Source organism: Aspergillus eucalypticola (genome assembly GCF_003184535.1).
Source record: "Aspergillus eucalypticola CBS 122712 chromosome Unknown BO83scaffold_19, whole genome shotgun sequence".
NCBI lineage: Eukaryota > Fungi > Ascomycota > Eurotiomycetes > Eurotiales > Aspergillaceae > Aspergillus > Aspergillus eucalypticola.
This window is the reverse complement of record NW_020290293.1, coordinates 405,819-422,956: the sequence shown is the minus strand read 5'-3', so window position 1 is coordinate 422,956 and position 17,138 is coordinate 405,819. Positions and strand designations below refer to the sequence as shown.

General features: G+C 49.9%; 4 protein-coding genes across 4 annotated transcripts; 1 reads left to right on the top strand and 3 right to left on the bottom strand.

Moving 5' to 3' along the window:
• Positions 1–934: 934 nt before the first annotated feature.
• BO83DRAFT_448922 (acyl-CoA thioesterase) lies at positions 935–1,858 on the top strand (the record flags this gene model as incomplete). The annotated part of the gene is made up of 2 exons (XM_025536713.1): positions 935–1,042; positions 1,139–1,858. The coding sequence occupies 2 exons, from the start codon at positions 935–937 to the stop codon at positions 1,835–1,837; spliced, it is 807 nt and encodes a 268-aa protein (XP_025386200.1). The 3' UTR covers positions 1,838–1,858.
• Positions 1,859–2,236: 378 nt separating this feature from the next.
• Positions 2,237–8,715, bottom strand: BO83DRAFT_448918 (malonyl CoA-acyl carrier protein transacylase; the record flags this gene model as incomplete). Its single annotated transcript, XM_025536712.1, has 5 exons — positions 2,237–2,308; positions 2,365–2,790; positions 2,841–2,956; positions 3,004–3,492; positions 3,516–8,715. 5 exons carry the CDS (start codon positions 8,713–8,715, stop codon positions 2,237–2,239), a joined length of 6,303 nt encoding a protein of 2,100 aa, XP_025386199.1.
• Positions 8,716–9,882: 1,167 nt separating this feature from the next.
• On the bottom strand, positions 9,883–11,057 carry BO83DRAFT_380028 (alpha/beta fold hydrolase). The gene has a single exon (XM_025531650.1). The coding sequence runs from the start codon at positions 10,988–10,990 to the stop codon at positions 10,103–10,105; it is 888 nt and encodes a 295-aa protein (XP_025386198.1). The 5' UTR covers positions 10,991–11,057; the 3' UTR covers positions 9,883–10,102.
• A 306-nt stretch (positions 11,058–11,363) lies between these two features.
• Positions 11,364–16,615, bottom strand: BO83DRAFT_364743 (P-loop containing nucleoside triphosphate hydrolase protein; the record flags this gene model as incomplete). Its single annotated transcript, XM_025529638.1, has 15 exons — positions 11,364–11,717; positions 11,780–12,153; positions 12,208–12,291; positions 12,339–12,957; positions 13,014–13,078; positions 13,128–13,178; positions 13,410–13,470; positions 13,517–13,852; positions 13,910–14,072; positions 14,134–14,867; positions 14,921–15,154; positions 15,210–15,489; positions 15,541–15,776; positions 15,824–16,346; positions 16,406–16,615. The coding sequence occupies 15 exons, from the start codon at positions 16,613–16,615 to the stop codon at positions 11,434–11,436; spliced, it is 4,254 nt and encodes a 1,417-aa protein (XP_025386197.1). The 3' UTR covers positions 11,364–11,433.
• Between the last annotated feature and the right edge of the window lie 523 nt (positions 16,616–17,138).

Here is a 17,138-nt window from a genome sequence, read left to right as displayed (position 1 = left end):
AATCAACAGTAAACATTTCGAGCCAACACTGACAATAGGACACGACCAGAATGTCCAGACATGCACACCCAAACTAATCAAGCCAGTACCGAGCTTCTAAGCTGGCAAGGCGACATCCATTGCTCCTTCAATCAACACTGGAACAATGACGATCCCTCCGGACCATGGCCCACCGCTCAAGCCATCACTATACTCGAGGAATGTCACCACGTGTGACACCCCTCGTCATCGGGACCCCAAATGTTTCATCCCATCCTTTGAAACTAACAAAAGCATAATAAATGAATCATGTTACGGACTTTATCGCGGAGTAAAGTGGTCTTCATCTCCACCACGATGGTTCCTGGCACATGGCAGGCCACGCGACTCCATAAGTGGATCCGCGCATCCTGCCGCAACATGTCGGAAAGCTTTGTTCCACGTGGGCATTAGTAACGAACGATATACGCCGTATGGTGCGTAAATATAGCATGGCTGGAGGTGCTCCTTGGTGTTGTATGCATTCCTGGTTGTTTTGACGTATGTATGTTTGGTATGTTTGTAATGTTTGGATACCGGTATGTAATGGGTTACACATGGTATGTATGTATGTAACGCATTACGGTTCAACCATCTCCTTTGTACTACCCACCCAGGCAAGCTAAACGCCGAAGGATCCGACCTGCAGATGCAGGGAGCTGAAGCTGCACCTGGATGATAATATCAGTAAGAGCTAGTGATGCTTCTGTCTACAGGAAAGCGGCGAAACGCCGGCCGAGTACCTAAAGTAACAACAGGACGGGCCATGCTGACAGTGGCCAAGAGTCATTGAGCAGCAAAATTGCTACCCTAGGTTCTGACATTGCATTCTTTTGTCACCTGTCGTCCATCATACGACTAAAATTCAATCATCCTATCGAGCACACATTGCAACAATAGCCATACTCAGGGCACAATGAACACATCGGTCATCCTTAACTCGATAACCTGGCAAAACACCCTCCTCTTTGCAGGAGGGGCGTACATCCTTCTGAATCTGAAAGGCCTCCCTTTCGTCTGGCATGTTCGTTTCCCTTACTCTTGCCCTCAATCCACGCATCTCTTAACCCAATTGCTCAAACAATACACCTCCCCATGCTAAACAAAGAATTAAATACAGATCCGCCTCCTCAACTGCCTAAAAGAACACATCATCCTTAACCGCGCCCGCAAAGTGGACATAACCACTCATGGACCCCAATCCCTCTTCTACCCAGTCATTACAACATCCTCCACCCCGCTCCTGGAGATTGACTACAATATGCACAAGTCCAACGCCACGTATTTCACCGACCTAGACATCAACCGTGTGCACTTGATCTCTACTTTATTTAAGGACCAGCTCGCGCTAGGCTTCTCCGGCGGGGAGCTGAACATTGCCCTTGGATCCACGGCATGTGTCTTTAAAAGGGAGATAAAGCCCTATCAGACGTATGAGATCCATACGAGAGTGTTGAGCTGGGATGAGAAATGGGTGTATTTCGTTAGTCATTTCGTGAAGACCGGCGGAGAGAAAGACAAAGGGGAGGTAGTGTTTGGGGGAAGTTCAATAGGTGTAAAGGAAGAGAAAAGTATTCTGGCCTCTGCAGTCACGAGATACGTTTTCAAGAAGGGGAGGATATCAGTGAGTCCGGAGACGGTGCTCTCGCGGGCTGGCTTGTTACCGGAGAAGAGGGTTACGATGAAGGATGGGTTTTGGTCGTGGGAGAGGGTTGAGGAGGAGAGGAAGAAAGGGTTGGATGTGGCGAGGTCGTTTCTTGCGTTGGACGGGTTGCATGCGATGTTTAGGGGCGACGGGAAGGCGATTGGGGTGTTTTGAAGCGTGGTCCGTGTGACTGATAGATGTAGATAGCTTGAGTACCTGGTGTTGGTCAAAAGCACCATAGAATTACGAGGACATAGATAGGATGGCCTCAAGCTCGAGGGATGTGGGCATGGCCGACTTAGTGATAGATGAGTTGCATGCTTTATAAGCATAATTCATGTCTTAATAGACTATCTGACATGCTGTTCGTTAACTGTACTTTTATAGTTGCGCGGACTGAGATCAATATCCGGTAACCTGGTTTAATTTAGTTCTTTTTTATATTGCTAATATTACTAACAGAGCGCAGAAGACAAGCAACATAGGACGTAGAATGACATAATAACAAGGTTAAGTATATTATTGAACATTCTGGTATCAACAACGCCAAAACCATATATAAACCAAATGCAACTATGCAACGACAACCTCCGACGACCGAGCGACCTTTTCCAACCCGCGCTCAACATCTATATACTCTGGCCACTAGGAACGACCAAGTTAGAATTTGATAACCTAGACAACACGGGTCATTAACTTACCTCTGCCAAAACCTTCGCAATAATCGGCGACTTCGTCAACCGGAACACCTGCCGGAAGTATTCCTCGCTGACTTCAAATGGCCGTGCCGTCAGGTTCGGGATGTACTTACCCACCAGGCGATCCGCATCCAATGTATCCTTGTCAATGTACTTGTAGAGACATGCACGGAAGGCTGTAATGCCTGGGCTAAGGAAGGAAGAGTGGAAGGGCACGTCGATTCCTCGGAGTGGCACGGTGGCCACGCCACGCTCAAGTTGAATTGGTTGGGGCTTGGCTTTGGCAGCGCTGGCGCATTGATGGAGTGTATCGAGTATGCTGGCGCGGATATCCTCAAGAGGCTGGGTACCCTGGAGGATAGCCTGGAAGTCAGATTGGTGGGGCTTGATTTCGCCGATCAAAGAGGAGAGGGTGTCGAGGGCTCGAAGCTAGAATGCATTAGCAGGGTTTTTACAAACTGCCCAAACAATCGACTTACATCACCAGCGCAGACGTATTGAGAGTTGGCGACGTTGTAGTTGACGATCTCAAGCAGCCAGCCGGTTTCGCTGGCAATCAGCGACACCAGGTACCGCAGGCAGTCTTCGTTGAATGCTAAACAGAGTCAGCAACCAGTCACATAAAGCAGCGAAGGAACATACACTTCGATAGTCGACTGGGGTCAACGGCGCACATGGAAAAGTTCGATCTTCCTTGCTCGTCGCGTTCAACTGCCATCTGCATTGTCAGACCGCGGTAAAAAACCACAGATACTAAACTCTCAATTGGCATAATTTCGGCAATGGCTGCCAAGGCGGAGTATTCTCCCAGAGAGTGACCAGCAAAGCTGCAGTGACCTGCCAACAACCCCTTATCTTTCATGTCTTCAATGATAGCCTTCTCCATGAGGGTGAGTGCTGGCTGGGTGAACTGGGTGGAAGAGAGAAGGCCAGTGCTGGATCGGAAGGTGTGTGACTTGGTCTCCTGTGTAATGTTGTTGAAGATCTTCTCGGATGTTGTTCGCCCATCCGCATGGATCATTTCACAACGCAGAGCCATGTAGTTCTCGCGGATCGCTCGTCCTCGAGCACCGCCGAAGTGGATCTTGAGTTCTTTAGGGTCGTTTCGGACAATGTCGGTAATGCGGAAGCCTAGGGAGGTTTAGAAAACGTACTCATGTGGATGGAAACATACTCACCGAAATTCTCGACGAAATGCTTGTCAGCTAGGTCCCACACCTTCCGCGCCGCAGGGCTGGAGGCATAAAGTTCCATGCCCATTCCCTTTTCTTGGCTGCCCTGGCCAGTGAACAGGAAAGCAGTGCTGGGCTGCTCAATTTCAGCTTCCGCTATAATCAGCTTGTCTCCAGTACCGGCACGTCGGGCCTCTGCATGAACCAGCTTCCGTCCGTTTACCATACCAACGTGTTGCAGGACCAGGTCCACATCGTCATGCGGAAGAACCATTCCAACAAAGTTGCAGTGATAACGTCTAAAGCCACCAGGGTTGCCTGGGACAACCAGCTGCTCAAGCAAGCTACGAACCCTTGCGCTCATGTGCATGCCGTGGGTAATGGTGTCGGGAAGATCTGCATAGGCGGCAAAGGCCTTGGACACATGGATCGGGTTATAGTCGCCGGAGACAACGGCATATTCTTCATTTGATGAGGGAGACTTGAACTGGATCTCGCCGCCGCCAAGAGTGATTGGTGATTGGAATAAAACTGGGTGCTCGACCACACTTCCATGGCGCTTGAGATAATCCATGATGGGGTTGCTAGTTGAGACGCCGACTGTGTAATCAATGTAAGCTACCTCGAGGACCTCACCGGTCGGAGATCGACCGTAGACATGACCGAAACACCTTTGTTGGCGGTAGAGCGACTTGCTTTGGAAATGGGCATGTGTCTCCAGCTCGAATGTGAGCTTATAGCCCCGAAGGTCTAGGTCTCTGTCGCCAGGAACAAACCACGGCTTGGAGTGAAGCACTGCCACATCTTTGACACTTGTTAGTTGGAGATCAATCTTGGGCTCTTTTGTCTGCCGAAAGGCTATGTCGTAGTCGTTATATGATCCGCGATACATGAAGCGGCTAACGACCTCCACTATATCCACATCATCTCTAGTGATGAGGGAAGAAACCTCCACAACCTTGCCCGAGTCTTCATTCAGAATGGCTCGGATGCGTGCTCTTGACGAAAGAACATCACCATCCCGGATGGGGTTTGAGCTTCCTAGCCTGCGGAATTGGTTGGATAGGTGGACTAGTTTCATAAGGTTACCGCTGATACTGTTGGTGAACAATGGCTTCATGACCGATTTCCAGGCAACAACGATCGCATAGTCCATAGGGGCATCCATTCTCTGCTGACTCCTCGAATGAGGCCCCGGTGCGGATGTACTGCCAATGGAGTGACTGAATCTTCTGATATCATCCGCTGTTACGGTAACGACATCACCGTGGAATTCATCTTCATGTGAGGGATCACCAGGAGATCGCAGCGGCTCACCGAACCACAGTCTATGATAAAAATCCTTCACTCGCTCAATCTTGTCGGAGAGAATCTCTCGGATCGGCGCGAACGGGATTTCAGGATGGTAGCTAAATAGCAGCTCGAGCCCTGCCGGTGCTCCCGTGACAGTGCGATTCTCGAACAGCGTGGCCTTGATGATGTCCTCGCTAACAGCACGCACCTCAACAACCAAAGTCTGCAGCGCATCCGCTGATCGCTCGAAAAGCCGAACCACCGACTGTTCCGTAGATGTGCATTCTTCTATTTCAATGTAGGTGTTGATCCGAGGAGCGAAGAGTCGCCTTACGGGATTATCGCACAGACTGTGCCCTTGAACGATAGATTTCTGTGAGAAGAGAGCATGTCTCCACCCCTTCTGCGTACCAGCCAGTTGTTGCATCCAAGTTTCAACCGCAGGCAGCTCGTTCCCGAGGACTGTAGGGTCGTATGTTCTGGTCAAAGATATTTCACTCGGCACTTCACTCATACCTCCTTCTGTCAGAGGTGTCTGAGGTTGCACGTTGTCATATCCCAGAGCTGCGAGGGACTTGACCCACTGAGAGTGAATACCATCCAACAGATGCTTGATCGGCTCGTTTGGTGCCGTGGTGTGCTTGGCGGCGACAGGCCCATGCAGAATGCAGGTCCTGCCAACATCCTGGCCCGGCACTGCCTGAACATCTTCCGACTGCCACAGTGAGTCTTTCTTGAACCATACCTCAAAATCCTCGTCGAGAACAGGAATAAATGGAACGGGCTTTTGACCACGGCGCCGGCACAAATGGATGAACATCTGAGTGCTGGGTACATCCATCAGCTCTGAGGTTGCTCTAGCATGCCTGATCAAGAACTCTTCAATGGCCGTGTAGGGTTCATCGATTTGTTCAACTGCCCGCCAAAACCGGGACCCGAAATTGCTGTGCATCTCGCCAACAATATCCTCGAGCCATTGAAGAAAGTCGAATGTCAACTGCTGCAGACTGTGATGTATCCAGCGAGCCTGATGCTTGATGTAGAGTAACTCGACCATTCGCCACACAACTGCAGACAGTGTCATTTCGTTCAATTCGCAGGGCTTACCATCTGCATCCTGTGCAAACCACACTTTCTGGAAATTCTTGTTGAGGCCGTCGATAATGCGCTTCTTGTTCTTCTGTAAGAAGGCAACTCTTGCTTTCTTATCTGCAATACTGAACACAGTTCTGTCCATCTCATTCCAGAACAGGACTCCCCGGGTGGCGATTTTGTGAATTGGCTCGCCCATTTCGGACCGAACGGTAATGATTCCTCCAGTAGGTCGTGTATAGGTCTGGTCCCAGACTGCATCATCTGCACCAGGGATATCTACAATCAACTGTTTGGCTTCAGGGCTGGTGTGAGCCTCCTTGACTGTCATCACTCTACTGCCGAGTAGGATCCCGTCGAATGGCATGAGGGATGGTGCATTGAATGCTTTGCTCCACTCTCCAGTCAAGTAAGGCAGGGTATCGTCGGCGGCACCAAAGCCGCTACCAGCGACCAGGATGATGTTTTTGCACGCTCTGATGCGACCATATGTCTCCAAAATGGGGGCGTGGAAATCCTCATACGAGTGATGTCCACCCCCTCTGCCACCAGTCCACTGAAGTATAATTGGGAAGGTCTTGTTCTCGCGGGCGATGTCAATGACCTGCTGGATTGCCTCCACCGACCCGGGCTTAAAGGCAATGTGCTTTAGGCCAAGTGTCTCGATATACTCATTGGCCACGTCGACAGAGGGGACACCCGCTCCAATGGCCATCCCATCGATCGGGACGCCCTTGGCACGGAGCTCCTGTAGCAGGGGAATCTGCCAACGGACGGAACTGGGGCTCGCATAAATGATATTGCATGTAACTCCCCGCCCTGGAATTCCATTTTGCACGATCTTGTTGATCGCTTCCTCCATGGCACCCTTGCTGTAGTATCCCCCTCCAGCAAGCTCGATATGGTAGCCAGCGTTCATGGTAGCAGAGACAAAGTCCCATGGCACAGTAGTCGGCGTCATACCAGCAACCATGATGGGAGGAAGCCCCAGCAACTCGCTGAACTTGGTCTGAACAATAACTTTACCCGTTGCATCTCTGGCCAGATGCGGCCTGTACGTCTCCGCCCAATTATCAGCATAAACGACGGGGTAGTCGGAGTCACGATTGAAGAGTTCTGCCTTGTTTCCGTACTCCTCGTTATGCTTCATGGAACTACCAAGTATTAGACGCACACCCTGACCTGCCTTATTATGCATAGTGACAGCCCCCACACCGGCGCTGCCTCCCGGACCGAAGTCGATGATATGAGTAGCATTAGAAAGAGAGGTCGCTTTCTCCCAGTGTACAGGTTCGCGTGTAATCATGCTCACGATATCACCGATGAGGTTTCTGTCTTTGTGAATGCGCATGTCGTGGCCATCGGTTGTTGCGTAAAGCGGAATGCGCAACTGGTTACCTGTGATGGTGATATCCGCGAGATCCTTCATAACCAAAGGAACGACCTCATCCAGAGACATGCTATGAAAGGGTGCGGTTATGGGTAGGAAGCGATGCTCGATCTTAGGTTTCCGCTTGCTGGCCGGGATCTGTGCCTCGCGACTGGTCTTTGATGGTTTCAAGCCACGTAGGTGCCGACTCAGCCCATACAGACTAAGAGGCGGGCCGGTCACAACGAGATTTTGAGGACCATTGAAGAGGGAAATAGCAACACGAGATTGTTGCGGGAGGTAGCTATTGACTGTGTCGATGATCTTCTGTAGCTGACCCCGTCGAAGGTTTCGTACCCTGAGCATGGGACCAGGTGCCCCTTCTCCGTTGTCTTCTGCATCCCGTATAATTGACTCGGGGATGAACTGGGGAGGGAATATCTCGTGGCTGCGACAGGAGATGTAGAAGAGGATACGGAGGGCTTCGAGAGATTGTCGGTAGAAGTCTTCCCACGTCTCGGAGACAGCAATCACGAGGGCTACGACAATTCCCTGTGAATGACCTGAGACGCCAGACAGATAGCCATGCATCTCTCGTGGCGAGAGCCCCATTGTTTGACAAGCCACGATGAAGTGACACATTTGGAGGAGACCAATCAAGGGCATGCTGACGGGGGCAGAAAGAAGATACACCGCCTCTGGCTCAGAGTCGGGCTTTTCCAGCCAGTCCATTAGCGAGAAGCCATGTGGGAAGTGAGATTTGAATGCAGGCGCCCCAGCGAGCTCCTCTAACAATCTGGCTCCGGAGAAGACACAACGACGGAGGATATCGGTGTACGTCGCGTATGTATCTTTTAGGTCCTCGAAGTATTTCTCATCATTCCCCTGACCTCCGAATATTGCGTATATACGTGACGGTCCATCTGTAGCGGACTCGAGGAGGAGAGAAGTTTGACGTTTAGACTTGCGACTGAGGGTTCCGTATGCTGCAAAGTATGCTTTGATTATGGGGGTCTTATGTTGAATATCAAGCTGGGACAGAGCGGAGTGGATATCATTTCCACCAAGAAAGTCTTGCTCATAGCTTTCTAAGAGAGCCTCAAGCAACTGCAGTGTTGCTGCGGCGTCATCACAATGTGTGTCGTCGCTAGACCGGGTGATGCAAAAGTTGATGAACTCGGCGACGAGTCCTTCTTTGGTAGATAGGTCATTCTGTGGCGAAGACGAAAGCAAATCCAATGTGAAGTCCTTCCATAACTGAGTTGCTAACGATAACTGTAATGTGGGTAGGGATATTCTCGTATCAACAGATCCATATGCAACGATTAACGACCGTTTGTCGCCGGCGACAGAGGACGGCCGAGAGATCTCGGGAGTGAGGCCCGCGAATTCCGAGCTCAAACTCGACAACGGCGTTTTGACAGTCATGATGATGAGATGAAGGAAGAGGTGATTCGACTGTACTCCAGAAATTGGGTGTCAAAACTGTTGCTCTCTGAAGTGATATATCCCACAACTCTCTGTAGCATAGGAAGATAAGCCCGGCAATGGGGTCATTTCACGATAAGGAAGAGGGCCAGATCGGAGGTCTCGGTCCGGAGAAGCAATTGTGGGCGACCCAGAAGCTAGAGTAAAGCATAAAGATAACCTGCAGCGTAAATATGCCTGTCACAGGATCGAACGAGGCGGAGCTGAATAGGAGGCTGTATACGTGCGGTGATGGTGATCTTGATGTTCCTTACAGGATCGTACTGTTCGTAAAACAGTAATACTAATTGTCACAAGTATTACGTACGTACGCATACACAGCAAAACCAAATCGCGCTAAACGTTCCTTACTAGTGTATCAAGTGTATGGCCTGAAATGTCGAATCTAGTCACTGGAACCGGGCAAAGCATGGACACATCCTTCCGGGGTGATCCCAACCTATCATCAGGGGAGGATCGCTGCTCGTGAGTCAGGAACTGAATACCTTGCTGGAGATCGTCCAATTGCGGCTGCAGCCGACTTTCCTCGGATCCTTTCGGATGGAATTATCGGTTCCCGACGGCATCTGCGAGACTCATTGCGAGACTAAGATTGATACCAATACCGATACTTGAGGAAGGCAATAATCCTGGAACATTCCGGCCCCAACGCTAGTCGCCTTCGAAACGTGGCACACACGTGTCTTAGCTGCTGCGATATAGTGGCCAGCTTCTACTCGTGAAACTCTATTTTCGTGCCTATGGTGCCATAGAGCTGCAGCGGTGATCCCTTCAGCATCGGTGAAAGTAGTTGAAACAACTTATTGGTTGATGCGAATATAGTATAACCGGGAGTAGTCCTTTCAACCACAACTCCACGGCGGAGTTTCTTGGCAGGAGTTCTAGTGACAGCCAGTAGCTGAACCATTCACCCACCTCGGGCATCAGTCAGCAGTCAGCAGTACGTCCCCAACCTCCATTTGTAGGTTCTGACCCATATGAGAAGCTAATGACGTGAGTGCTGAACAGAATCGTGTTATAGCCAAGCTGCTTTAGTGTCAGGTGACACCAGCACACCCTAACATGAAGTCGACCTTCGTGAGGACCACCAACTAAATATCGATCATTGTAAAGTAAGAGCAATCCATACCATTTTATTGAAATTAGTCAATGAAAGTACTGGGTTTTGAGAGGTATAACAAATACGCCACCTACTTTGTTCTCTTCCTCGGCTATGCTTTTTTGTGCACCTTTCCAAGTCCACGAAAAAGTATACATTGCCACATCACTGGTTGATGATTACATTATTGACCCTCTCTGCCCTGAACATGAAAAATGCATACAAACACTATGCGACAACCGAGCGAATAGCCCTAGCGATACCCTCCGGATTTTCCAATGGAATCAAATGCTTCACGCCTTCGAGGACCTCAAAGTGCACCTCAAAGGCCCTCTGAGCCAGCGCTCCAATGACCTCCTTCTCCACCCGATCCTTGTTCTCAACAATATCCTCTGCTCCAGCCAGTACACTAACCCTAACCTTCCGCCCTGCCAGCCGAGTAGAGACCTCATCCAAAGCAGATGTGATATTCTCCTGCATACCATGTAGAATCCACCCGTCCCGAGCAAGAATACTCCCTGTCAAACTATCTTTGATAACCATGTTCATATCTTCACTCGAGATCTTCTGCGTACTGGACAGAACATTCTCGACCGTCCACCGAACGGAGGCTTCGTTATCATATGCTTTGCGTTGTTGCTCGCTCATCTCAGCGGGCAGGATCAGTGGTGTTGGGGGTGCCGGGGCGACGAGTACGAGGCCCTTGATGAGGGATAATAGGCTGCCGGAGAGTTTGGAAAGAGTAGCTAGGGTGACCTTCGCTCCCATGGAGTGACCGATCAGGATCACGCCGTTGTCGATGAGGGAGGTGGTTCTTTGGAGGTGGGATAGCACCAATGCAACGTCCGATGCCATGGGAGTAACGGAGTAGTCTTTTGAGCTCTCTGCGGGTCCTGTAGATTGCCCCCACCCGCGGAGGTCAATGGCGACTGTGTTGTATGTGTTGCTGAGGGTGTGTGGGGATGTAAGTGAAGTTTGCTTGTGCCATGTTGAGCTGGAACCGCCCCAGTAGTGGAGGAAGAGAAGAAGCGGCGTAGACGATGAGGAAGTTTGAGCTTTGATGATGGTGAAATGGATCTTGGTATCCGGGACGGTGCTGAGATGGTGGGACTCCATTGTAATTGATGCTTCAATATGCTCAAAACAAGATTATATCAATTTGATGAGGTAGGAAGTCGTACAGAAGAAGCAAGTATACTCCAAATCTGGAGAGAAATTCTCCTTTTTATGCTCGACCGTTGGGCGACGTGGCATGATAAGCCGGAATGGTTAATCCGGAAGTATTTGGAATTATGAAGGAATTAATTCCGTTTAGTGAGTCACTGCTCCGTAAGCAGAGTAGGATTGCTAAAAGCATCTAGGAGACAAAGGAATGCAACAGAAGAAGTTGAATACACAATTATCGGTATAATGCCGTTGCTGTAAGCCACTCAACGGAAGTAGGTGCACCGACGCCAAACATCACCGAGCACATCCGACCACGGTCTATAAGCACAACGCCTGAAAACAACACCGTAGGAAGCCCAGCCAAGAGATAAAAGCGCGTGGGTACGAAATGTTTATATCTTGAGCCATGACTTCTCAGGATCCATGTCTGTGGTGGTGGAGGTAGTGGTACCTCTCCCGTAGAGTTGACTGAACAGGCCATTCTCGGCCAGCAAGTCTTTCGGAGCGCCACACTCGACGACGCGTCCACTCTCAATGACAACTACTTTGTGGAAATCAAGAATCGTATGGAGTCGATGAACAACTGCAATAACTGTGCAGTCTGCAAATGCTGTCCGGATGAGACGCTGCATGAGAGCGTCAGTTTCGGGGTCGACACTGTTTGGTAGAGAATTAGCTATCTTCGACCTAACCCGTAGCCAGTCGCTTGCTTTGAGATACGACGGTAAACGTACCTACTAGTCGCTTCATCCAATACAACAACTTTGCTCTTCCTCAGCATAGCAGCAGCTAAGCGCAAAAGCTGCTTCTGTCCCTGCGAGAAGCTTTCTTCCTGCACCTGGCCGTCCAAACCGCCAAGTTGCGTCGACACGATGTCCCACAGTTTGACCTCTTTCAGCACGTTGGTAACACTCTCCTCCGATTCTTTCCCAAGTGGGTCTATGTTTTGTCGTACAGTACCGGGAAGGATGGTCACTGCCTGAGATATGCATGAGAGAGACGATCGGATGTCCTGGCATGAGATAGAGCTAAGATCGAGCCCATCGACAGTAATTTGACCACTGTCGGGTTCGAGAAGGCGGAAGAGGAGTTGGACTAATGAACTCTTGCCACTTGATGACCTTAGTATCTCATGGGAGCCTGTAAGAGGGGCAAAGCTAACATACCTGCCACTAGGACCGCAAACAGCGACCATCTCACCAGCTGAGATTGACAATGTCACTTCATTGAGAATTGGTTCGCTATCGGGTCTATGTACCAGTTAGTACTTATACGTAACAATGTGAAAAGAAATTACCTATAAGAAGCAGTGACATTGAAGAACTTAATGTCACCCCTCTCCGGCCAGCGCGCCGGTATTTCAATATGTCCATCTGGCCTATCCTCAGGCTGAACATCATCCTGAAACTGTCTGACACGCGACACTGCTCCGATTGATGTCTCCAAAACAGTCCAGTTCGAAATAAGCTGCTTCAGACTTTCGCTCACATTAATGATATTCAGTAGCCCCAGTCCCGCAGAACCAGCTCCAATAGACCCAGGAGCGCCGACTGCAATGCCAACAATCAGCGTCGCCATTCCTGCCACGACCATGTCAAGGACGAGAGTGAGCCATCTTTGGATAACGAAGAGCAAGTAATACGGCCGTTGCGATGCATCTGTTAAACCGCAGATATTCTCAAGAAAGTTAGCTTGCCAGCCGAACGCACGTATGGTTACCAGTCCGTTCACGGTCTCCATGAAATTAGAGTAGAGAGGAGATTTAGCTTCTAGCTCCATAAACCGTAGCTGGCGCGAGGTTCTGAGGTAGAACTTTTGGAGAAAGTAGAAGACTGCCAGGCATAGCGGGATGATGGCTGCAAGGTATTTTCCAGTGATGAAAACTATTAGGAGCTGTGCTATTGCAGACATGAGGGCTTCCTACAGGTTAGCAAAGCTCATTGGTGCAATACCAGGGAGGTATTGAACATACCAACGCTCGTCTCGACAAGGGCAAGTGGTAACTCCATATCCACCAGTTGCATGTCTTGACTGAACCTATTGCGCCTGTGAGCTTCACACCAAAGTACAGCGATGGCTATCTTACTTGTTTGTAGTCACGCCAGAATCTGTCGTATGGAAGAAAGATATCGGAGCGCTGCAGAAATTAGTAAGGCTACCTGGAAACACAAATAATGGACTTACTTCAACACAGTGCGAAGGAGGATCTTGTGCAACTTCCTCGATGCTCGAGGAATCATATTGCTCATCATATGCGTGATTTTGGTTAGCCATCGCCTTTTCCAGAGACTGGGTGTAGACTTATCAGCATCCCAGAAACAACGACAGCTCCGCCATAACTGCTAGAAAGGCATACACGCCCAGATACATTCCAAGGTCCTCGTATGGGTGCTTTTCGTTCGCAGCAGCCCACCACTGGACCCAAACACCTGCATATGTGAGCTTTAATCGGATATAGTGGATTGCAGGACTCACTTGGAAATGCCAAACTGATAGTGAATATCGCGACCGCGATAAAGAATACCACAGAGTTAAGTATTCCAACCATTTCAAGATAGTACTTATAAATTGTCACATCGCCTGTCCGGCGGCTAGCATCAGATGTTTCAAGCTGTGCGGCAAGTTCGTGCGGTACATCGGGATTAGACTGCCTCACAATCCAGCTCAGTCTTGCATCGCTCATGATGGGCTCTGGGAGGAAGTCTCCTCCGCTAGGGCCGGGGAGGCTGGAAACAATTGAATCCTCCTTTTCTGAGAAACGGGCTTTGCTGTCGAGCGTGATGGTGTAGTCAGCGGAGGAGGCAAGGCGAGCTTTGACATCGAGGTTAGTTTCTATTATTTTCCAGGGTGTCTAAATAGATTACTTACTGGAATGGGTTGCAAGGATGGTTGTCAGGTTGTGTTTCCGACAAAAGCCACCTTGACCGAATAGCCGAGCTATTACTAGCTTCTCTGTGTCCGCATCGAACCCGCTAAATATATCATCGAGGAGCAACAAGGGCTGTCGTGAATAAAGCGCTCTAGCAAGTGCCTGTCATATTGATGATCAGTGCTCAGAAATGATGATCTCCAAGAAGATTAGAGTGACTCACCACTCGATGCTTCTGACCACCGCTCAATGACAGTCCTTTACTTCCCACAACCGTCTGAACACCCAACGGCATCGACCTTAGGTCTTGCCTCAACCCAGAAGCTTGCGTGACCTCCCGGAACCACCGCGGCTCATAGGTCGCAGGGCCAAGGATATTACTCAGAACTGTTCCGTTCTGGAGCCATGGATCTTGACTACAGAATGCGGCAGACGAATAGCGACACTTCATGTACCCTTTTGTGACGGCTGTCTCGCCCCTCATACCAGCCAGCAAAGTCGACTTCCCACACCCAGTTGGGCCCGTAATGATCGTTAGCGTAGACGGGCGGATCTTGAAAGTCATTCGTTTCACAACCGGCTCGCGAGTAGATACCCATCCCACACTCCAGTTCAGCGCCTCGACTGCATTCTCCATCTCTGTATCCTTCAATTCCATATCTCGGAGGTTTTCCATTTCTGGGAACAAGGTTTGCTCGGAGGTAAAGGAGCTGAGGAAGCCGACTTCTTTGGTGTTCTCTGTCATCAGGAACACACGGACACGCTCGATAGATCCAACGGCTGAAATGAGGTTAGGTACCGATTGCAGTAGCATTGACATTGGGTTCTGAAGGACTGAAAACAGAGACAGAGTTGTAAATGCCCTTGCGGTGGTCAGCTCCGGGCCATTGTCAGATCGTGATAAGGCGATGAATATACCGAAGCCGACCACGGGCGATATGACTGAAGTTCCGAATGCTGGTGTATGTTAGTAAGAAAGTAATCAAAAAGCCTTGAAGCAATGTACTAACACAAGCTGACGGCGTATATAAGAAAGGATCGGAAGCGATTAGCGTATCCTATCTCCTGAACTCGCAAATCTTGTACAAAATCCATGAACCAAGGGGTAAGACCTTCCAACTTCAAGCTCTTCATGGAGTTGATCATGTATGTCGTGACGTCGATTCTCTTTTGTATGCCCTCAACCCAAGTCGCCTGACGTCGCCCGACAGCCGGTGCCATGGTTGCAGCAGTAGCTCCACACACTAGCAGAATGTTAATATCCAGTCCTAGCTTGTCTGCACCGGTGGAAAGACTTACCGACTGCAATAAGGATAGGACTCAGTCCTCCATAGTTTAGCTCGCGATATAGCAGCCACAGTGCCAAAGCAATTTCGATAATATTACCCCAAGCTTCATGCATGTAGCGCATACCAAAGGCTATCTTTTCAATGTCAGCGCTCATCAACGTTACTGGTGCATATTCTTCGGCGGATCTCGGATCCATGGAGAGCGTCTTCTCATAGATTAGCGGCACAAGGCAACCCCTCATGAGGACGATAGTACGGTATGTGATATGCTGGTAACATGCTTCGGAAATCTAAACCAGTATTAGCATTTCGCAAAGCACCAAACATTTAAACATACTCACCCCTAAACCGACGTATACAATGATATATGCACCAAGCAGCCCATATCCATCCTTGCGATTGTGTTTCTCCGACACAGTCTGCAGGTACTTGACGACCGCATCGATAAGAAACGGCTGGGTGAAGGTGAAAGCCGTGAAGCACAGTCGAGGAATAACGGCAGTGAGAAGAACCAGCTTGTGCTCCCACGCCATAATCCAGAGAAGTCCATTTTTCTTGCCTTTTCTTTCCGGGCTTGCTGCTCATACTTAGCTAAATGCAGAAAGGAAAGGGGGACAAGCCTACAATTCTGCCACACCTTGGAGAAGCTTTTCGAACAAACTTCAGACTGCAAGGACCGGTTTAGAGTGAAGAGATCATCCGCTTGTAGATCTTTCTTGGAGCCCAGAAACAGTAACGGATTAACCCACCAAAACATGCGCCGGTTGATCCACCCGACCTTCTCTTCAGGACTGTATGACTGTTCCAATGTACCAAGCGCCCGAGGCCAGGCCTCCTGCACGAGTAAGACCAACTTCCACACAACCGAGATAGTTAATAGCTTGAATATGTGACCCTGATACCCAACACCCCATAGCGTGCGTAGTCGAACGGCATCGAAGGCAATGGTAAGAAGGAGGTAGATTTCGGTGAGAAGGGGTGGTTTCACAGAGCGCGTGTGTTCAAATTGCGATGCGACACCGAGCATAATAGCAGCGACCAGACTGAGCACCGCAGCTGGAATAGTCGTGCGTGTCACGGGTTCACTACTTGATGTCCACGATACTAAAATAGCCGTTTGGATGGCAGCAAACCACCCGTAGCTGATCTGCGACAAAGTTAACGATGCGACGACTTGGGCGCAGGAAAACAAGATATGCGACCTACGAGTTTGGCCGTATAAGCGCCATCTTTACTTCCATCTCTCGGTTCCTTTCTGTGTAGGTAGACCACTCTAGGGAAAAGACAAAGAAGTAAAAGTCCGATTGGGCCGATCGTCATCACAGACTCCTCGAACAGCAGAGTAAAGTCGTAGCCGCCATAGCAGTCTCGAGCCTGAGGCCCGAAAGTATCTTCGGATGCGATAGAGCAGTTCATTGCTACTTCGCCTATTCTGCGGAGTACGGGCAGCAAGCGTGAATTTAGGCCATCTGGAGTAAAGCGATTCAGTTTGCACTTTAGACCTCGGACTGCCAGCACTCACTCCTATGGTGTTCGTTGAGTCGCACTGCCTAAGTTCAAAGCAATGCTTGGGGTGTTGCAATACTGTTCGAAATCCTCAGATGGATTACTAGCAGAGAGCTGCTGCCTGCCTACCCCCGACATTGTCAGGGTAATGCGCCAGCTAGAGCGCCTGTATGTACAAGAGGGGCATGATCATAGGCGCAAACGACCGCGAAGACGCTGTCCAGGCGTAGGTGGCGCTCATTGGCGGGTGCGTAAATATAACCACGCCATTGGAACAGGTCGGATCCTGCAGCGACGCTTGGACTTTCATGTTTTGGACCCCACATGATCGGCGCTGGCGCGATGAGCGAAGCCTTGGACCATGCAAGAAGGATCCTTGCTATCCATGTGGCCGGTGGGTCCCCTGACAGTTCTCCCCGATCATGGTATCAAT

Excerpts from the sequence above, each read along its gene's own strand:
- BO83DRAFT_380028 (XM_025531650.1), bottom strand. The coding sequence starts at position 10,990 with ATGGAGTCCCACCATCTCAGCACCGTCCCGGATACCAAGATCCATTTC.